General features: G+C 47.2%; 1 protein-coding gene across 1 annotated transcript; it reads left to right on the top strand.

Moving 5' to 3' along the window:
* Positions 1-1,070: 1,070 nt before the first annotated feature.
* On the top strand, positions 1,071-21,297 carry arrb2 (arrestin beta 2). The gene is made up of 16 exons (XM_004076657.2): positions 1,071-1,477; positions 9,295-9,325; positions 9,612-9,672; positions 9,748-9,792; positions 11,082-11,179; positions 11,339-11,437; positions 11,790-11,849; positions 12,321-12,388; positions 12,504-12,639; positions 12,735-12,819; positions 13,156-13,228; positions 13,940-14,077; positions 14,156-14,239; positions 19,254-19,330; positions 19,423-19,477; positions 19,549-21,297. The coding sequence occupies exons 1-16, from the start codon at positions 1,455-1,457 to the stop codon at positions 19,634-19,636; spliced, it is 1,221 nt and encodes a 406-aa protein (XP_004076705.1). The 5' UTR covers positions 1,071-1,454; the 3' UTR covers positions 19,637-21,297.
* Positions 21,298-22,701: the final 1,404 nt, after the last annotated feature.

Below are 22,701 nucleotides of genomic sequence, written 5' to 3'. Positions count from 1 at the left end.
GGCTCAGTCATGATCTGGGCTGGTCTGCTGTATGTGAGACAGGGTTGCCTTGAGCCAGACCATCAATCATTCTGGAGCTAGCGTTGCTTCTGGTGTCACAAAGTTTGGTCTCAGTATTCATGGATCCTCAACAGGAGAAATTCCTGTTTCACTGGTTTATCTGATTCTGTTTAAACAGATTGAAGTTGGGAAGCAGTAACCTTTGCGGTGTTTACTCCCTATTAGAAAGGGGGGCTAACAGTTCCATCCCCATCGGTGAAGGACTACCGTATTTTCCGGACTATAAGTCGCCCTTTTTTTCATAGTTTGGCAAGGGGTGCGACTTACACTCCGCAGCGACTTATATTAGAAATAAATACATTGTTAACCCTCCTGTTATGTTCATTTGTGAGGAACAGAGATGATGTTTCTGGGTCAATTTGATGTTTGAGGTATGTTAAGTGTTAAGAGGATGTTAAGTGACTCAGAGAATCAGCAAACTTTTTTTTACAGTAAGATCTTGAAGGCTAACAACATGATATTCTATTTTCCAATGATTTCATAGATTCAGAAATGCAATAAAAGTGAAAACTGTTTCTACAAATACAGGATGAAAACAGAGTATTAGTTAGCCAATGATGCTTCATGAAAAGAATAAATAAATAAGTTTGAGAAAAAATTACACGAATTTATCTGCGATCCAGAAGTAAATGAGGGAATTCTTTCTGCTGATTCTTATCTAACCGTATCTCATATGTATCCATTTGAACTTTTTATTCTCTGTTTTCTTTAAACGTCATAATTGCATTCAGTGACGCTGGCACGAGTGTTCAAAGCTTTCGGTGTTGCTGTGAGAGCCTCTGCAACTTCTTTGCATATGAAAATCCCTGAATGAGCTCAGTGTTTGAATTTGATACACAAATGCAGCCGTTTTGCCTAAAATGTTGCATCATACGCAGGCGAGGGCCACGAGTGTCTGGGGCACTTGAATCTTTGGGGCCCTTTAGTCTGTCTATGCCCTGAGGGCCCCGTTGATGAAACGGCCGTGCCCCCCCATCCTTCTGTGCTTCTTGTTGTCATTCTGATGAAGAGCCTCAGTTGCGCAATCTGAAGGCGCTGCGCATTCACACGCGCACGCGCAGTGCTGTCAGGACTTCTCCACGGGAGCACAGAAACCTCCATCGCGGGTCCAAATCATCGCTCCATCTTCTGATGTCGCGGTGAAGCACTGGGATCCATTCGGAACCGCGATCCAGTTCTGCGTGGATCCGAGAAGACGCTGCCCGCCGCGCGCGCACAAGCGCGCATCTCTTTGCGGAAGCCGAGGCGGCGCTCCGGACATTAGCATACTAACGAGTGTCGGCGCGCGGACGGCTGAGCGCGGCTGCCCGCACACACGCCGCCTCTCCCAGTAAACAACCACCGGCCCCGGCCTCCGTCTGTCAGCATCGAGTGTCCGTCCGCCTGCCGAGGAGATGGGGGACAAGGCGGGCACCAGGTAGGACGGTTCCGCTGCGGCGGCTAACGGCTAACTAGCTGCGTTTTCACGCACTTTGATTGCTAACGAAAGTCGCGGCGCTGCTGCCCTGCACGCGGGGGCTGAACCCCGCACAGCTAGCGTCGTATAGAGATTCACACTAAGAGGGAATTGACAAAGAATCGGGCCCAGTTCGGGTTCGAGTGCGGGAGCTGCCAAGCTCCTCGAGCAGAGGTGAAGTTAGCAGAGCAGGGCGGGGTAAGCTAACCCCCGACGGCAGGCAGCTGCTCGCTCGCTCGCTGCTGTCCGCTGCGGGGCCCCAGCTCCGGGGTGTTTTTGCAGACATGCTGAGCTGCGGGGAACCGGGCGTTGTTATGTAACTGGACACCTACTAGCGCCGCATCCACGGTAGAATTCCCACGGTACCTCTGGGTCACGGAGGTTCTTACACGACACAAACGAGTCAAGCAAGCGGATCTGGTTGGACTGGTACTTTCGATTTATACGTGTCGAAGCTGACCCGGTTCTGCAGTTCGGGAGGGTACAGGACCGTCCATGGTTCGTACCGTTTCCGGTTTTACCAGGCTGCATCCAAGTCTGTCTAGATCCCCGGTACTTCCACCTGCTGAGTTCCTGCTCCGGTTTCTAAGTCTGAGCTCGGGTTTGGTCCAGTTCTGTTCTAGCAGATCAGAACCAGGACCTTTTCCGCTGAAACGTGTCCTGGTGTTGGATCAGAACTCTCAGAGGTTCTGTCACCACTGAAACAGCTCCAGATGATCCATGTTGGACCTCACAGGTTCTAGGCGGTGGGCTTGAGGGTCTATTATGTTCCTCAGGTTCTGGTTTACCTGTTCATGTCTGCAGAGTTCTGTGGAGTTCTGATATCAGGGGTCAGCGTTAAGTAAAAACCATCAGAACCAAAACTGCTTTGGATCGGCTCGGCTCTGGGTCAGAGTCAGCCCGCAGCATTGGACCCAGATGTGTGATTGTAAACAAACGTGTGCAGCAGTTGAGGATGGAGTTCTGGCAGAAACCACAGGTGACGGCGCTGACTCGGCGTCAGAAGGTCCTCCTCAGCCGGTTCCTCTACTGCCTGACCTGCTGACGCTCTTCAAAAGGACACGATCCATGCCCTTTCTGCTAGCTTCCCAACTTCCTGCCAGGCACTTCCTGTTAGGCAGGGACAGGGGGAGGGGCTTCCCTATGTATGCTTAGCAGCTTCCTCCTTTATGCCCCACAGCTTCCTCTTCTACATCTTCAAGGTTCTGAAGCTTCCAGCCTCTCTTCATCACGCATGTCCCATGACTTCCTCATGTAGGTCCAAACGGTGCAGCAAAGGTTTGCACCTCTCTTTGGGTTCATGTTCTGTTGGGCCAAATGGACCATCAGCAGTTATTTGAGCCCTGTCCTCCAGTTTAGTAGAGTTCAGAGCGGATGGATGTTTTCTACCTTTAGCGTGGGTCACTCTGTCCACCGTCACCCAGTCTGCTGTTCATGAAGTAAAAACCTCCATTTTTTTGGGTCAATCATCAGGGTTTCCTCATCTTCCAGCCAGAACCAATAGGTTCTTGTAGGACCTAGAATCTTCTCAGTGTCTTCCCTGGTTCAGCATAGCTGGAATCTCCTGGGCTGATCCAGATCTGGTTTCCTCTGGTCTTCTTCCTCTGGTCCTCTTCCTCTTTTCTCGTCCTGGTCAGAGCTCGTTTTAGAGCACAGCAGCTTGTGATGAACAGCTGCTGGACCTGCATGCTTTTTTTTTTATTTTTTTTTTATGGTTAGGTCGTCTTCAGTCTGTGGCTCTTTCCTGGGAGCCCCCGGTGTGAAAGCAAACCAAGGCAGATGAAGGGGGAGCATTTCCTGGATTCTTGTCTCTGCTGGTCTGTCCACAGACCCTGCTCAGACCCTGCTCAGCAGGCCTGCAGGGCCTCCTCAGAGCTTCGTGTCTCTACAGGTGTCTCGCCCCCCCCTGTGCTGTTAAAGCTGCAGGAACCGAGCGTTTCCGGGATGTTCTGGGTCAGACTGTGGAAATGGAAGCTGAATCTCCTCTTTACCCCCTAACTACTAAAAAATGAAATAGTGCAGGACTGCCTAGTGCCCTTTGTTTAAAAAAAACAATTCAACACAATGTTCAATTTCTTTTTATATTCTTTAACAGCAACTATGACGTCACAGATTTCTTAAAGCAATAATAATATTAAGCTTTTTATGAATCCACTGTGTTCTGATTAAAAAAAAATTAATGAAAATACATTTTTTCACAACAAATGTTCAAAGGAAATGCATTGTGGTCTATATTCGCCAATCTAGTGAGCATCGATGCACACTGGGTTGTTTTTTTTTTTCCAGAAATTTCTGGGAAATTTCCATGGCACTGGATTTCTGAATTGTAGACTCGGACAGCTGTACATTCTGGCAAACATTATGTAAGTGGTGAAGGAATTCAGACACAACCGTGGATTCTTAAAATGACTTGACTGGACTTCACCTTCCACAGACCCACTCATGACCCTGCAGATTGAGACTTCATTAATAGTTACGAGTCATTTGTCAGGAATCCCTTAAATCAACTCTTCTTCCTCGGTGCAAAGAGGAAGATCAGCGCTGGGGGGTCAGCAGAGCCCCTCCCACTTATGTGTTCAGAAATTGCGCTGCTGCTGTTTGTGATGGACGTTGTTTTCCTTGAGTGGAACACAAATGAGAGAGGTGTTTTGTTGTAAGAAGCGCTGAGTCATCGTCGGAGAAGTGCTGAGTCATGGCTGTAGCAGGTCTGCTGTTTTTGTGAGGGAAGTCTCTGTTGGTTTTCCATTAGTGTCTCCGTCAGCACAAGCGAGCTGCTAGAAGGGAGGAAGAGGAGCAGGCTCCGCCCAGGAAACCTGCCTACTTCCTCATTTCTCCCGTTCTGCCGTTCGTCCCTAAAACGTCTGCGTTTCATGAAGTCGGCGAGCAGAGGTTCAGGCGCCGTGACCTTTTTAACCCTAGCTGAAGCTGCAGAAAGCCTCATCATTGTGGATCAGATCTGCTCTGTGCTGCTTCATGATGAAGAGGTCATCCTGACAGAAGGGACCTCTCCAAAGTTTAGCAGAACATGTGAGACAGGCAAAAGCTGAAACTGTTCCTCTCGGTTCGTGGTTCAGTTGTGTTCAGCCCGTGTCAGTGTTGGCTCTTTGGAGTCACCACCTTTAGCCTGACTACAGGTGAGACAGGTGTGGGTGAAAGCAACAGCGTAGTGTGCAGATCCATGTGAATCCATACAGCCCAAACCGCCTAAGAGTAATCAGATTACTGCAGACGGCAGAGATTGCTCAGCAAAAAATAGACAAACAGAATCAACTGATGGGGGGGGGGGGTGTCTGTTCGAAAAACCCTATATTTACGAAATAAATAAGCTGAAAACACAAAAAGAAAATGAAGCACAAAGAACCAGAAATACCGCAGTTAAAAAGGAAATAACCCAGAAGGCAACTAAAAAGATGGACTTCACCGGCAATAATTCAACTCTGAATACGTGAAGCTGAAAATGCTGAAGGGATTTGGATTTAAAGTGTCCTTTAGCAAAAAGTTTCAATAATTCTGCAAATGAAGAGCTAAAGACCCTAAGGGAGGTTTCCTGAGAAGTTGCTTTTTATTTCGCTGAAATCCTGAATCTCTTTCCTTCGTTTGCTGCAAACGCTGAAGGGGTTTGCTAAAAATTCAAACTCTTGGCTGACATTGCTAAAAGACTTCCAGTTTTCTTCAGCAAATCATTTAAATAAATTGTGAAATACGTTTGCCAAAAAGGCTGAAGTGATTTGCCTTGTGTTGAAAAAGTTCAAGTTTTCTTAAGGAAAAGCTTTGAATAGATCTGGAACTTTGAATACATTTGCAAACGTGCAGCTGAACAATCTGGAGGGGTTTGCTAAACTCATTTGTTTAAAATGCCAAAGCAATATTCTTAGTCAAAGGGCTGAAGAATTGTACGTTTCCTGAGCAAAAATGTTAAATAAATTGCTGGAAATGTTTGCTTTTTGTGAAAATATTGGACATATTAGAAGTTTCCCTCTGGTGTTTTTAACATGATCTTGTAGTATTTTTCTAAAAATGATTTAATTTTAAAGCTCTTTTCCGAGTATTTCTTTGTTGAAATAGTGATGGATCAAGAGCAGACGCTCAGGTTTGTGACACGGGCCAAAGCCTCCCTTCACTCCAAATCTGATCCATCCACTTGCAGAAATATTTTATTTACCTGGTCTGAGCTGGAATCTGGTTAGAAACTGTTCGCCTGCAGTTTTAAACCAATATTGCTGCCGTTTTTGTTGCACCAGCAATGTTAGGTTGGATTTTTGAGGGACTAAAAGTCAACATGAGAGAGTGTTAACAGTAGGTTGATGGGAGTCTAAAATGGCCTTACTTCTGCACTAACAGTCCCGCCCACAAACCAGAGGGGAATTTCTAATTAGCTACTGCCGATGTGTAGAAAATGTGTCTTAAAAAACAAAAAAGGGCTTTTTGAATTTTGCCTAAAGTGTTTCTACAGTTGAAAAAATAGAGTTGGTGTGAAACTTGAAGCAAAAAATTGAATTAATTGAGAAAAAATTGATAAAAGCATAAAAAGTAATTTATAGAATAATGGATTATATTTTTCTCTGCTTTTCCAGACGCTTAAAGTGTATATATGAGGATATATATGATTATTCATTCACTCCTCATTCATACTTGGTGATGGTAACTACTGATGTGGCCACAGCTGCCCTGGGGCAGACTGACAGAGGCGTGGCTGCCAGTGGGCGCCTATGGTCCCTCTGACCGTCACCGGGACATTCATACACATTCACACACCAGTGGAGACACACTGGACATGACGACGGTTGGCTGGGGGGGAGCGGGGATCGAACCGCCAACCCTTCGATTGTTGGCCAACCTGCTCAATCACTTGAACCACTGCCGCCCAAAAAAAGGGTCCTCACTAATATTTAATCAAGTGTGAAATGTAAGTGTTAATAATGTTTCTGTTTCTTTACCGTTGGTCTGATCGTAAAACTACGGTACTTTTAGTTTGTGAGGCTGAGAAGAAGAGGAATTTATTCTGTGTCTTTATGTGAAATTGGTCAAACATGTGAAGCGCCAGTTCCTCCCTGAAGGTATTGATGAGTGTTTACATGCCAAATTAAAATCTCAGCTGTGTGAATAATTCCCTATTAAAAGCATTCAGTCAAAGCAGAATAATTAGTGATCAGTTTGATCTGAACGCGCGTGAACGTGTGTGTGTGGTTGTGTGCGTTCATGGAGGTGTTAAAGGAAGGCTGCACGAAGCTGACCAAAAGTCAGTGTTTGGCAACTTGATGTGAGAAGAGGAGGAAGGAAGGAAGGAAGGAGGAGCTGTGAAACGGCTGGGTCTGTGTGCTGGCTGCTGAAGTGCCTCTAAGCACTCATTAAACGCTGTTGGGTGTTGTACTGCAGTGGTCCTCTCCTCTGTCGTCACCTCTAACCCCTGAAGGCGGTCATTGCACAAACTATACTCTGCTATATCTTGTTATTGTCTGTGACCGCAAGCACGGCCTGCTTTGTGCCACCTGTCACTAACCTGGAGAAACCGCTGACTCTTTCAGAGTTATCTCTGTTTTGTAGTTTCCTGTGTGATGGTGATTGCAGCTCTGAGCGATGTCAGTGAACGTGACGGGGAGAGCCGCTAGAACTGAAGGCTGGCATGTCGGCGGATGAAGCCATTCACAGGAGACTTATCATTTCAAGTCTGCAGTTTGACTGGATCTAAATGAGAGTGGGACTGGATTGAACCAAAAAAAGTTCTTTGTTCTTGATTGTTGGCGGTTAGCATGGTTGAAGGTGGTTTTAAGGGGAAGTGTTTGCTGCAGACCTGAACTCAGCCCCTATGCAGCTCTTGCTTCTGCACAGGTTCAGCCGTGTGCTTCATAGGTGTAGATTCAGGCTGCACACATGCAAACAACAAACTGCACGAGGAAGACAAAGACGTTCTGGGCTGTAGAATCACTTGTTTCATAGATGCACCAGCACACGAGTTAGGCGGAACCACATTATTAACCACAGTCCATTTGACAGCAGCTTGAGTCACTTTTTGTTCTTCTGTGCATTTGCTGGTGCTGAAGGGAAGAGGAGACAGACACTCTGTGTATTTATTGCACCATGAAATGTGTTTGTAGCTGCTTTCAGCTCAGAATGTATTAGAGATGCACTAAAGTCAGCCGTCATCTTCCTCTTCCTTCCTTTAAATTAAACACAGTGCATTATAAGGCTGCAGGATATGAGGAAAACTCGTGATTTGGGATATTGGTGATCAATATTGCGATGACAATTTAACTTGCGTTACACAAACAAATAGCAAAACAACTAAAAACATCATTTCTATTTTACTGCAACAGTTTAATTCAAAGAAGAGTCAACATAACTTATATTACATTCCAAATGACCTTTGTCTACAAAGGAGGCAAACGTCTAACATTAAAGGACTCCATCCGATAGGTCAACAACGTAAAGGGTTCCATCTGATTGGTCAAATGCATAGATGAATTTATTTGATTTGGTAAATCCTTCAAGCTGTCATAAGATTGTTTTAGCCCAATCAATGTTAACATTTGATATTCCGATAACGATAAATTTGCGATTTATTCTGCAGGCCTTGTGCTCTATCTCATGGGCTTTACTATACCTGAGCAGTAAAACTGGCGAGGAGACTCTGGACATTTACACAGTACGGGAGACACCCCACCCCTCCCAATGGATGCATATTTTGTACTATTTTCTCCGCAGAATGTTAGATTTTAGGATTGTTGTTGGCAGGATTGTTTTTGTGCGATGTTCATTCATGTTGAGATAATCTGGGAGGCTGTGATGCCCCTGAGGTTAAACCCAGCTGGTGTCTCTAATAGTTTAGCTGCTGCAAGTAAATGTTGTGAGGCTCACGTTAAACCTCTGTAGACTGAGGCTCACATTAAACCTCTGTAGACTGAGGCTCCCATTAAACCTCTGTAGACTGAGGCTCCCATTAAACCTCTGTAGACTGAGGCTCACATTAAACCCCTGTAGACTGAGGCTCACATTAAACCTCTGTAGACTGAGGCTCACATTAAACCCCTGTAGACTGAGGCTCACATTAAACCTCTGTAGACTGAGGCTCACATTAAACCCCTGTAGACTGTGCCCCTGACAACCCGACCTTGGATCATAATCTGTGGTGCTGGAGGCAGGGCTCTGATCAGGACTAGTTTGGGTCTGAAGGGCATGTGGCGGCTGTTAGGATGCTGGATCCCCGTCTGTATTTGGGTGAGCCTGTCTCCACAGAACTAGCTCAAGTATGTGCACGTTTTTGGGTCATGTGGAGTCCCTGTGGTTTGTAAACATCATGGTTCTGTGAGAAACCCTAGCAGTGGGTTTTCTCACATGTGAAGATGAGGTAGCTGCGATAACCATCTTTCCCAGCAACTGATGAGTGCATGATAAGCAGCAGTGTTTGTGGTATGGCGACTTGTCAAAGCGGGTTGTCGAGGAGCTCCTGTTGCCTCAGGATGGATGTTCTGAGTTGGGAACCAGCAGGGTTGAGGCCTGAATCTCAGTGTGAGTCCTGCAGGGTGCAGCTCCTCTGGGGAAACCGCAGTTCAGCATTAAACCCAGACAGAAAAGTTTGATGGCATCCCATAATACATGCATCTTCTTCTGACATGACCCCACCCCCCACCGCCGGCGTGCGGCCAACATAAAACAAACTATTTATTCTGCACAGCAGGAAGCTGCCTTACTTCCTGTTTGACAGCAAGTTTGATGAAACAGACATGAGTGACTAACTTCTCCTCTTCTTCTCTTCCCCCATGCTGCTGTTACCACTCCAGAGTCTTCAAGAAGTCCAGCCCCAACTGCAAGGTGAGTGTGAGCGTGCTCATCTGAGCAGAACCTTTCCCCATCAGGCTGTCTGCTGCTGCTGCCTGTAGAAACAGCAGCTATTTCTGTAGAGGGGACACTAACGTTTACCTCCACCGTCACTGATGATGGTGACGTTCTGGGGCGGAGTTAGAAGTTTTGCTGGCGTGTGTTGATTTTCTTGGTCTTGGGTTTCCATGTATGTTCAAATGAGTGCTCAGATTGTGGCTCTCTTAGATGATTCATGAGGTCAGAAGGTTTTTCTGACCTGGTTTCTGTTGTCCTGCAGCTCACAGTTTACTTGGGAAAGAGGGACTTTGTGGACCACCTAGACCACGTGGATCCAGTGGGTACGTGTCCATGAGCAATGCTCGGCTCTCGTCAACCTGAGCTGCTCCAGTCACTGTTCTGTCTTCTGTTCACAGACGGCGTGATCCTCGTGGACCCAGAGTACCTGAAGGACAGGAAAGGTGGGTCTGCTACTTGCTGACCTGTGATCACTTGCCCACAGCCTCCTTCTAGCTTCTTCATAAGTTCAGACAGTCTTTCTATCTTCTTCATCGGCTTGCTTCTGTCATCATTGAGGCATGGAAGTCCTTTGCAGGCTCCTCCCTAAGCCAGCCTGATACACCGACAGGTGCATTTAAGTTTCCTCTGGCTGAGGAGGAAAGTTCCTTTGATACCCTCCAGCAAAATGAACCACAGCCCTGCCGTCATAAATAAGTAGGTGGGCGTGGTTTGAGTTGTACCGACTCCTGAAGGCCAATCGGACCAGGCTTTCAGGTGATTGGCTGTGAGAAACTTAGATGCTGTCTCATTGACAGAAGGCTGTAAATCAGAACATCCAGTCATTATGCCTGACCCATTGACCGGATAAAAGAACTGGACCGAGTGACTCCTGCTCCCTGGCGTTCCAAACAGGAAGTGCCCGCTGGCTCCAAGAAGCCAAAATCCCGTAGAGAAATAAACAGCTGTTACTCAGTCATATATATTTTTAAACATTTAAAGTTTGTGGTCTCGTGTCCAACGTTCAAAGCATTTGACAAATTTCGTGCAGCTGCTTTCAGTGGTAGGGGTGTGGACTTCCAACACAAGAGTCGTAACTATAGAAACCTAGACTCAGACCGACTGGGACCAATCACTGCTTACTGACGTCGTCTGGCTCCAACATGGCACCTGTATTGCAAAATAATGGCGACCAAATTGATTGCATCTGCTTGGAACCGAAAGTAAAGAATTTTCTCTGAGGGATGTCACACTCACTCAGTCCAGTTCTCTGATGCAGTCAATGGTGGGACCTTAAACCTGCTGAGGCATCAAATTTTTACTAAATCTGATTGTTATTGTCCAATTTAGTCCAGATCATTGCAATGTGTCCAGGCTATCTTAACGATGTAAAGATGGCCTCCATAGGGGGTCCATGGAAGGATCTTCAGGGTAATCTCCAGAGTAACAGGTGACAGTGGAGAAGACAACTTCCTTTAAGGCCCGCCCACTGCCCGCCAGAGACAGAGACAGCGGCCCGTTCCTTGGCTCTAAAAACCATATAGTTGTTCCAAAACGGGACAGGGAACAATATGATGATTTACAGGTTCTGTTGGATTTTTGAGCAAAGGGGGGTAGGAGCTACCACAGAACAGATGGTGTGCTGAGAGTTTGCCTTCAATAATAGATTAGGAAGAACCCTCCAGAACCCAGTTGGAGTGGCCAGGATGGGTTGGAGTCCCCCACTGATCCCCCTGTGCTCTTCCTCCCACAGTCTTCGTCACTCTGACCTGTGCGTTCCGATATGGCCGCGAGGATCTGGACGTGCTGGGTCTGTCCTTTCGGAAGGATCTGTACATCTCCACCTTCCAGGTGAGTCTGTGGCTATGGAGCGGAGCCAGTGCCCCCTGACCCTCACACGGGTTCTGAGAGAGGGTTCTGGTGGTTCTGTGGTGTGTCCTGCAGTAGAATGAGGCAGGTGCAGAGGCCACTGAGGTGTTTGGGAGGCTGAGCGGTCTCTTGTCTGTGCAGGCGTTCCCCCCGGTGCCTGAGGAGCGCAAACCCAACAGCCGTCTGCAGGACAGGCTGCTGAAGAAGCTGGGCCAGCATGCACACCCCTTCTACTTCACAGTGAGTCCCTCCACCCAAACCCCGCCCACGCTGATCTGCCTTACAGCCCCCTGCAGCTGGAAAGCAGAAGTGACACGTGTCTAAACATCCTCAGGAGGAAAAGCTGCTTTTGAGGAAGTCTGTCTACTTCCTGCTAGTCCTCCTTCAGGCCTGCTCTGTTTGAATAGAACCTAAAGTTCTGGTTTGGTTACCACTAGAGGAGAGTTCTGTCTCTCCCCTGGGGGGCCCGCTGCCTGCAGAGGGGGGGCATCCAGCAGCCTGGGTTTTTCTGAAATGTCTGAACACATGACTTAAAGGTGTGAGCAAACTGCTCGTAACAGAACCTGAGTTTCTGTGCTTTTGTGTGCTCCAGATCCCCCAGAACCTCCCATGTTCTGTCACTCTGCAGCCCGGACCTGAGGACACCGGGAAGGTAAGACCCGGCCCGAGTCTGTCTGAGCTTCAGCTTAATCTGCTTCCTTGAAAACCCCAAACCTTTCTAAAGTTGGTTGTGTGCATGGTATCAGACTGACGAGCATCCTCCGAGCCAGAACTCCAGTAACACTGGACCTGGACCCCTTCCCCTATTCTCTTCAAAGCTAACCTAGTCTTCTGAGGAAAACCAGCCTTTCTGCTCACAAAGGGCCAACTCTGACCACCTTCTGCTTCTTTAAAGTTTCACCAACTGATCCCTTTCTAGACCTGGATCCGGAAAAAATCCAGGCTTTTTCTAACCAAATAGAAGCTTCTTTCACCCCGTCACCCCTCCCTCTGCACAGAGGGGCAGCTCCTCCGCACCTATTCTGTCCCTCTGAAAACCAACTTTCCTGACAGTTTCAGTTGTTTTGTGCCTCGTTCATAGTCTAACCGTCCAATCATCTGAAGCCCTGATTTCTGTGTGCAGGCCTGTGGCGTGGACTTTGAGATCAGAGCATTCTGTGCCAAATCCATAGAAGAGAAGATCCACAAGAGGTGAGTCCAGGCTTGAGGAGACATCTCGACTCCTCCCCTGTTGGTGATTGGACTGCAGGTGAGCGAGGTTCTGCTCTTGTGCAGCTGGGTTCAGACAAAGTTGTGTTGTGTTCAGGAACTCGGTGCGTTTGGTGATCAGGAAGGTCCAGTACGCTCCGGAGAAGCCCGGCCCACAGCCCATGGTGGAGACGACCCGCAGTTTCCTGATGTCGGACAGATCCCTGCACCTGGAGGCCTCGCTGGACAAAGAGGTGCTCAACCAACCGCCTCACAGCCTCGTTCTCCCCGCTTATAGAGTCTTTTGTTAGATTCCTGACCTGTTTCTCCCATGATGCTTTGCCTTCAGCTGTACTACCATGGAGAGCCCATCAGCGTCAATGTTCACGTCACCAACAACTCCACCAAGACCGTCAAGAGAGTGAAGATTTCAGGTACGTCCAGATGGAGGCCTCTGGCAGAGGTTTGCTGGTTCAAAACCCTCCCAAAGAAAATGTGGAGTTCAGGGATTCTGGTTAGGACTGGCTTTGAGTCCGGTTTAGAAGCACAAATGTTTTTTGTGTCTGTATAATTCAGATATGTCAGAGATAAACTGTGATCCCACACATGAGCACAGCTGTAGCCTGGATCTGAACCTGGTCCTAGGCCTGTAAGAATTTGGGTGTGGACTGGGATCAGAGTCTTGGGTCTAGGTCTGGTTCTGTTTTAGGATCTGGACTGGGATTAAGGTCTGTTAGTGTGACTTTAACTCTGTGTCTTTATCCCTGCAGTGCGTCAGTACGCAGACATCTGTCTGTTCAGCACCGCTCAGTACAAATGTCCCGTGGCCCAGCTAGAGGCTGAGTAAGTCCAGTTTTTCCTTCCTATTTCCAGTTCCACTCCTCACTGACCCGCTTCTGTGCACAAGTCTTGATCCAGACCTCTAAACAGGAGATCCAGTGGTCCCGATGATTATTCTGCGTTCCCAGTCTCGTTCTGGTGTCTGTGACACAGCTGGGTCTAAAAACCCTCATCTGATTGGAGCAGATAGGAACTGGATCAGCACTTCTGCAGACCAACACCACAACTTTGGTGCTTAAATCTGGATTTCAAGTTTCTGTTCTCGTTTGAAGGATTTTAGTCTGAAAAAAAGAAGGAATCTAAACAGGTTTTTTTTCTAGTTTTAATTGTATTAGTTTAATTGTATATATACCCAGCTCAAAAGCAGTGTTGCACCAAAATGCAACCCTTTACGTAAAAAGCTAGAAAAGGTTGAAATTACTTTAATTGTGTAATTGGTCGAAAAATTACGGAAGTCCAAAGAGTGCGTGTCATTCCCTGTCTGGCAATAGCTCTGGTATTAAAGGGTCAAACATGATATCAGAAGATTGGTGCCGAAAACCAGACACAAGACCTCTTGGTGTTTGAGATGCTTTTGAGTGGTGTGATTTTTTTAATGTATTTTATTTTCTCCTGAACATGAAGACGGGTTAATCCAATGTTGCATCAAAGACTTAACTCAGAGGGGGTGGGGCTTTCTGGGCCATGTGACTGATGGAGTGTGTCGTCCCACAGCGACCAGGTGTCGTCGAGCTCCACCTTCTGTAAGGTGTACACTCTGACCCCTACGCTCGACAAAAACCGGGAGAAGAGGGGCCTGGCTCTGGATGGCAAGCTCAAGCACGAAGACACCAACCTGGCCTCATCCACCATGTAACGTGCACTCTCACAATTGCGCACAGTGGCGAGGCGTCTGGCTGTTGCGTGACCACCGCCTCTACTCTGTTTCAGTGTGAAGGACGTCACCAACAAGGAGGTGCTGGGCATCCTGGTGTCCTACAGGGTCAAGGTCAAGCTGGTGGTTTCACGCGGAGGGTAAAGAACACACAGACTCTCTACCGACATCACTTCGTGTTGTATGGCGTTTCATCGCTGCCATAAAGTGAAAGGGCGTAAAGACAACTGAGCGGGCGTATTCGGTAACTGAGTGAGTGAAGCTTACAACCGCGCAGACGCAATTGTAACCGAGCTACCCCGCATTTTAAAACTAAACGCCTGAGCCGTGATCTGGCGCGTTCACTTCCCCTTTGCGCCCTCACCAGGATTTTTCCGCAGTGTTAAGGGGGCGTTTTTGTCACTTGGGGGCGGAAACCTTTCTGGTTGATCTGATTGGCTGCAATTTTTGGCATGTCAAGTCCGGTTTGGGGCTTTAATAGAAAAGAAACGGCGGCAGTAACGTGGATTAAAACGGTAACGAATGCATTGATTTTTACATGAGAAAAACTTACAGCTCAAAAAAAAACCTGCTGCACTTTCTTGCCTTGGTCTTGGGTCATTGGTTAACGTTTTAATCCAGGTTACATCTGACATTTTTTTCTTCGGGATCTGGGGGGTATTCCAGGAAGCATGTTTAAATCTAGCCCGACTTTAACCCTGAACCCTGGCTGAAATCCGCCTGAACTTGCTAACTCTGGGTATGTCTGTTCCAAAAGACCGGATATGAATTAGCGTAATTATGCCTGACTTGGTAACCCTGGGTTAATGCGCGATTTCCGGCATCACCATGGAAACGCGTGGAGAAAAAAAGAGGGCTCTTTACTTCAGTGAGACGGAGTCGGAGAATTTAATGACGGCGTATGAAGATTATTATTATTCAACCTAATTTCTTACGTCTATAAAACCTAATTAGTGTTTATACAACTTAAATTTATATATTTATCTAACCAAATGTCATGTTACTAAAATTCGATTCATGTATTTTCCATCTTAATTTAATATAATTCTTGAACTCTCATATGTCTGAGTTCGACCGGGCAGATTCTCTCATTTTTATAACAATGAGAAGAAAGAAACAATATTCAGGGAAGATTCACATTCATTTCCCAGATTTCCAACATTGTCATTACAGTAATTGACAGTAGGGGTGCTATATAAACTCATCATCCTCTCCCTCCCTCTCACTCATGGTGCAGAGACTTAAGCACAGTAGGACAAAATAACTCGGCAGAAACACAGTAAAACAACTAAACATATTTGGTCAAAAACTCACACTTAAACCCAAATCCATCCAGACAGGCAAAGGGAATGGTATCCCACAATCCCTTGCGGTGCCGATCTAACAGTAGCACCAAAGTTACACCTACTTAATTGAATTAATTTGAATGAAAGTGAAATAACTGTCTAACTACGTGTTATTTTTAAGATGGCTTAACTAAAAAAATGATTTATCTTAACTGAAGCAAATAATTAAGTAAGATCAGTGTAAAAAAGTTCATCCTTCCAACATCCATACATGGTCTTATCACCCTCTCATGGTGGACAAAGTATTATCTGAGCTTCTTCATCCACTAAATCATCTTCAAATGGACACGCCATGCTCCTTCACCTCTCTGAAAACAAACTAACCTTCAACTAAACCTGCTCCAGACCAGGTTATGTTCAGAGCATGAGTTGCTATGGCAACTTGACATACCCTGAAACACACCTCTATTTCTGGAACCGAAAGCTGAGGTTATAAGCTTCCTTAAGGCCTGTTCACACCGGGACGAATTTCGCCGGCGATTTTCGCCGACGTTTAACGCCTCGTGACTAAACAAAGGGCACCAATGTGAGTGTGCACACCGAGGCGAAAAAACGCCAAGCGCCAAAGCGTCAAAAAAAAAACGCCTCGGGTTCGTTTTTTTTTTTTCGACGCGTCGCGTCGAAATCTATTCGACCAATGAGAATGGCGCTTTTGCACACGTGTCTGGAGCTTCTGAAGTTACAGTAAAACACAACTTGGGGGCACTCAAACTCAAAACTGCCTTGCTGAGCACACATACCAGCGAAGAAGTTAGACGCCAAGTAGCGTCTACACTGCCGCGAAGAAATAATGACGGACATTCTTAAATATCCCCTTACCAAGTACCAGTTGGAGCTACTGATGCTTGAAATATTCATGTTTTCTTTGTATGATTCTGACAAGCGCGTAAATACTTGCTCTCTTCTTCTGAGTGAAAAGCGACTTTAAGAATCGTAAAGTTGCGCAGCGCCACCTTGTGTACAGGAGTATTTCTGTTTACATTAAGCGCCATCTAATTTCAGGGAAGGAAATTGCATGTTCGCTCGGCTCATCGTCAGCGAAAATCGCCTGGGTGTGAACACAAAAGACGTGGCGAAAAACGCTGGCGAATAACGCCTGGCGAATATTCGTCCCGGTGTGTACGGGCCTTTAGCCTCAAATTTACCGTGGGGGCTAGCATAACCTGTTTTCTGGAATTACCCCCCCCCCCCCCCCCCCCCCCCCAGGGCTGGGCGTGTGTATGTCCTTCCGGCCACCCCCACCCCCGTTGGACGGTTTATATGATGGGTCTGGCGGTTTTCAGATGATTTTGGAGCTGAACACTGGTTACAACTGTAAGAATCATGGCGGCGCGTGCGGACGCAGCGGCTTCTCTCTCTCCAGTCAAAACGGCGTTTTTTTGTTTGTGTAAGTTGGAATGTTCTAGTAAGTTAACTTCGGAAGCCATCCGGACATACAGCCGCGAGTTTCTGCTTGAAATCAAGCAGACTACGAATTTGCAGCTAAACCCCGCGGACGTCGGCGCGCTACGGGATGCGGGTCTGCTCCTCCTGAATCCTGAACAGTCCCCCATGACTGAATCCCCCCCTCGCTGGACGCGCCGCAAGCGGTGTATGAGAAAACAGAAAAGGGGAAAACGCGGAGGCGTTCGACTTCGAGCTAGGCTAGCGGCCACCGCATCTCTGGATAACAAACCGGACCACATTCATCAACCGCGGTCCACTCAGAGGTGGGCTAAAACTGCTGTGTTTTTGTGTCCACCCAAACTCGGCTAAATGTTTTTGTTAACTTGGCTGAATAACAGTTTTGCGGACAATGCTCTTCTTCAACTCGACCAGCTGCTACGGAGCGGATAGGCTGTACGCGGGGAAAAAAGCGAGGCTGCGGGCTATTTGTTTACATCAACAATTCAAACAGTCAAAGAAAACTTTATTGACAATCTAACTTCAAGTTACAGAATTAATAGAATACGATGAACAAATAAGGTGACTATAAAAAGAGAGAAAAATTAAGTGACTGTAAAAATGAGAAAAGATAAGGTGACCGTAGTATAGTTCTTCATTTTTTACCAGTGGACTTGTGTGTCTGAGTTCAGCAGAGTTGGGGGGCAATGGGGCAACAAGAGGGGGGTGGGGGCAGTGCTGGGAGAGACTTCAGCTTCCTGAGTCTGCTGGTCCTGGCCTGAAGACTATGTAGGCAATTCCTATTGCCGTGATGCTGTCGTGGTCGCCAAACAATGCTCAGATCTGCCAGAGTTCTTGATTATAAAGTGTCGTCCGTTCTACCTTCCGAGGGAATGTACAGCAATATTGCTTGTTGCAGTTGCACCCCCCCAGCACAGATCAACGAGCAGCAGACTGCACACCCAGACGCATTTCTCTTTCTGGCTGGGGATTTTAACCACGCAGACCCTAAAAGTGCGTTTCCAAAAATGCACCAACGTGTGGAGACAACACACTGGACTGTGTTTACACCTCACAGAGAGGAGCCTACAGAGCCCCCCCACCCCCCACCTTCGATCCTAAGACCAAATCACTGTGATGCTAATGCCTGCATACAGACCCCTGGGGAGAGTGGCCGGACCAGTCTGTCCTGCCCCCCTCCCTGGACCCATTTCAGTTTGGTTATCGGTCCAACCGCTCGACAGATGACACCATCTCAACTGCGCTTTACTCTGCGCCAACCACCTGGAGAATAAGGACTCGCATGTCAGAATGCTGTTCATTCAGCATTCAACATCTTCATCCCCCAGCAGCTCACTCACAAACTGGCTCAGCTGGGGCTCAACACTCCTCTGTGTAACTGGCTGCTGGACTTCCTGACGGGGAGACCGCAAGCAGCGCCAGTCGGCAGCAACACATCCAGCACCATCGCGATGAACACGGGGGCTCCCCAGGGATGTGTGCTGAGCCCCCCTTTCAGAAGAGCGCACACTCCTGCTCCTCTGTCTGTGAGCAACATCAAGGTCCTGGGTGTGCACATCACAGAAAACCTCTCCTGGTCAGATAACATGACATCACTGGGAAATCACAGCAGCGTCTCCACTTCCTCCGCAAACTGAAGAAAGCCAAAGCCCCCGCCCCCCGTCAAGCAGACTTTTCACAGGGGCGCCGTGGAGAGCATCCTGATCAGCTGCTTCACGGCGTGGTGTGGCGCCTGCAACGCGTCCTGCCGTAGGTCCCTCCAACGCATCGTGAGGGCACGATCGGTGCCCCCTCCCCTCCTTCCAGGACATCTACAGCACCCGCCTCACCCGGAAAGCCCTCTGCATTGCCGATGACCCGACCCATCCATCCCACGGCTTCTTCAGTCTGCTGTCATCCGGGAGGAGACTACGCAGTCTTCAGGCCAGGACCAGCAGACCCAGAGACAGTTTTCTCCTCCATGCTGTCAGGAAGCTGAACGCTCTCCCGGCCCCCCCCCCTGTTGCCCCGTTGCCCCTCCTGTTCTGCTGAAACCCTGACACACACACGTTTTCTACCTCATCAGCACTGAACTGCACTTTCCGCCAGTCCACTGGTGCTGTAACTAAACTACAGTCGCTTTATTCTCATTTTTACAGTCACGTCATTTTTTTATTATTTATAATCACCTTATTTGTTCGTCTTATTCTATTTTATTCTGTAATTTGATGTTTTTTTCCCCGTTTAGACTGGAGTTTGAAGATAAATGGAATTTAAATTTCTATGTATGTGAAAACATTATAGAGATTGACAGTAAAGTTTACTTTGACTTAAAGACTGGTCTGAACTTAGCCTTCAGCAGAACTTTTCCTTAGTCAAAGGTCATCGGGTTAGAACTGGGTTAATTATGCCGTCTGTCTTTCAGCGATGTGTCGGTGGAGCTACCCTTCATCCTCATGCACCCCAAACCTGTGGAGCCCCCGTTGTCCCGCCCTCAGTCTGGTAGGTCGACACGTCGGCGCCACTACTCTGGTCTTGAATTGGTCTCCATGGAAACAGACCAGTGTACTCATGCTTGTGTGTTTCTGTTCCAGCGGTGCCAGAGATGGACCCCCCCATCGACACCAACTTGATAGAGTTCGAAACAAAGTAAGTGTTGGTGGCGCCGTGCAGCCGCCGTTCGGTTCTGGACGGGTTCTGACTCCTCCCTCTGTCTGCAGCGTCTCCCAGGACGACGACTTCGTCTTTGAAGACTTTGCCCGCCTCCGGCTCAAAGGCGCCGTGGACGACAAGGACGAGGACTGCTAGGAGCCCGCCCCCGCCACACTCGCTTTTCCAGACACACATATGCACAAACCCACACACACATGCACACACACACACACCCCCTGAGGTTCAGCGTTACATTCCCGATGGAGGATGGGTCCCGGCTCAGCGGCGCTCGTCCTGTCCGTGTCATCGCGCCGTCTTTGTTTGTCTTTTTAGTTTAAGCGCGAGAATTAAAAAAAGTTCACAGCTGCAGGTGTGTTTGTGGGCGGGGCTTTCAGGTCCAGAGTCAGAGCCAGCGCTGCATCTATTTTCTATCAAGCTGCTACAGATTCTGGTCCACTTCCTTTCCCGCAGTTCTGACAGAAAGCAGCTTTCTCTCGCTTCCTGTCACCCATCCTCCCTGACACGCACCCCAAGAACCACCCGGATCTTTTGACCCGAAGCCCTGATCCGAGGGCGACTTTATCCCGATCAGAGCCTTTTGAGTGTGACTGTGACTGACTTTGATGCCACTGAACCATTCTGAATCAGAAACATTTCTGGATTTTAAGAGTTTGGTTCTGATGGGTTGAACCAGAACTAATCTGTGATTGATGTTGGCCCAGAATCGGCTGGTGCCGTCTAAGCAAATTCGTATTCATTTTTATGGGAGTGGAATTTGATTCAGACCCTTGACCCTGTTTTGACCCAGAACCCCGTCTTTAATCTTTTCATTGACATAAAGACCGTTGAGGTCTGAAGCCGAGCGGAACAACCCCAGACCCAACCTGAGTTGTGAGATGCCAATGTCTGGTTCAACTGTTTTCTACTGGTTCTGTAAATCGTTCTGTTCTGGTCGAATTTGTTTGGATTCTCTGAACTGTTTGTGTTATTTTGGACCTGCTGGTTTCTTAACAAAAAGATTGAAAATGCATTTTGATTAGTGAAGACAAAAAAGAACTGGTAGAAAGTTCTGTTCCACAGAGCCAGAACCTCTGACTTTATTGGAGGAACTTTGTGAAAGAGCTTGAAGTTCCTTTGACCCAAATGAAGTTCATTGGTTTGTTCTGTTCGCTCATTCAGAACAGAACCACAGCTTGGACTCATAGTGGTGGTTCTTTCCCAGCTCCTGAATGTCTCTCTGAAAACCTTTCCTCAAAGTTTTCCAGAACCAACATAAGTCCAAACTGTGTTCCGGTCTGCTGTGGTATCACAGAACCGAGGGCTGTCGGACTCTGGACGAAGCTCTGATGTTTCTGACGACCCGTTGGGGTGGTGTTGGTTCTGCTAAAGCAGCACTGGGCTCTGCTTGGTGGAGCCTGGCCTGCAGGGGGCGCCGTGCAGTTGCTGAAAATGATTTTTACATTGAAGATTTTTGAATCACAAACTGCCAGCAGCCCCGCCCCTCTCGGGCCCCGCCCCCTGCATTGAGGGGCATGTTCAGTCGGTGCTGTGCTCGTGTCCTCGTGCTCGTGCGTCTGTGGGTGTGACATATTTGGACGAGTGCCATGCTAACAGTGATCTCTGCTGCTGGACCCCCAGCAAACACTGATGGTGATTATTATGCTTCTGATTATTATGTGACTATTATTATTCTACTGTATCATCACTGCGACCACATTATCCTCATAATCAGTTCAGAGTCTGTTTGCCATCTATTTTTTATGTTGAGATTTTTATTTTAGTTCTCTTTTTATTATTAAAGTTCAAATGAATCCAGACTGTTTGTGTGTGTGTTGTGAGTGCACGGCGTGCGTGCACGGCCCTCTGAGACCTGAGACAAGTTTCTGATCCTTGCCTCCGTCCACATGCACAGCCCGTCCTCTGCAGAGACGGCTGTGGATTCTCGTGCTCTGCAGGACGAGGAGACTTTGATACGTTGGTCCAAATGATCCTTTTTTTTTTGTTTGAAATGGTTTCTTTTAAGCAAAGCAAGAATAATGCACAAAACAATGCAGTCAGCAGTTATACATTCATACAAAGACGAATCAAACTTAGGAGAATTAGACATTAAACCAAAGAATGCTTGAAAGGGAGTGGAAGGAAGTGTTACGCCCCCTTTTGAGTCTAGGGGGATAACAATTACAAGTGAAGCAACAACCAGCCATAACTAAAAGTGAAGCAAAAAGGCTTCATGGTGAACCAAGACCAAGATAAACAATAACTGAAATCATGTAATCTTACCTGCAAATGAAAGAAAAGGGAAATCAATGACAAAACACTAACCTCCCTAGACTATCAAAAACAGGAGAAAACGTTACTAAAGAAAATGGCAGTTCACCCCTACAGCTTCACTTAACATAATTACCATCTAGGGATGGCCCGTTTGACACGACGGTACGGTGCATGTCTCCCCTTCATGAAGCAGAGTGGTTCGGCACAATGTTTCGGGCGTGTGTCAACTAGCCCAGATAACGTGGTTGATGACGTATGAAGCGCCAAATGCTTCGTTTGGTCGAACCACGGTTCATATGTCACTTGTTGTGTTTGAACAGTTGGGCGCTCTCTCTAAATACAAATGAATCCCGAACGTTTTCCGACCAGTTCCATTGTTTCACCTGTATTGGAATCGGCGTCAGTTCGTTGCACTTTACCATGACTCCTGCTAAAGTATAAGGATAATACTTGTACCAATATATGATGTCATTGTATCAGTACCAATAGAATGGTGGAATAATCACAAATAATCACAGCGTTTGAATCCTGGAATCCCAGGTTAAAAACTAGCGTTTTACTTTTTTTTTTTTTTATTTGCTTTGCGTTTATTTTCTTCATGTGATGTGTGTTTTGCTGTGTCAAGCACTTCTCACAGCAAACGTAACTCGTTGTGTTGTTTTACGTTGATCATTAACAACATTGTTTAGTTTTACGTTTTTTTCATGATCATTTCCACGTTGAAGTGTTGCAAGGAGCTTAGTTGAAGGATATACGCCCAGTCCGCCACCAGATGCCGCTGTTCTGTGTGGTTTCAAAGCCCTGACTGAATGGTTGGTTCATCTTTCCGGCACAATTACATGAACCCCAATGAGGTTTCATGGGGCTTTTTTTCCCCCATCCCTACTACAAACCAAAAGACTAAACAGAGTGGGCACAAAACACTAAAACACAACACTAAAGTGCAATAC

The sequence above is a fragment of the Oryzias latipes genome, chromosome 14, assembly GCF_002234675.1.
Source record: "Oryzias latipes chromosome 14, ASM223467v1".
In the NCBI taxonomy this organism is placed as follows: domain Eukaryota; kingdom Metazoa; phylum Chordata; class Actinopteri; order Beloniformes; family Adrianichthyidae; genus Oryzias; species Oryzias latipes.
Note: the sequence above shows the minus strand (reverse complement) of the source record. Positions and strands in the feature narration are given on the sequence as shown.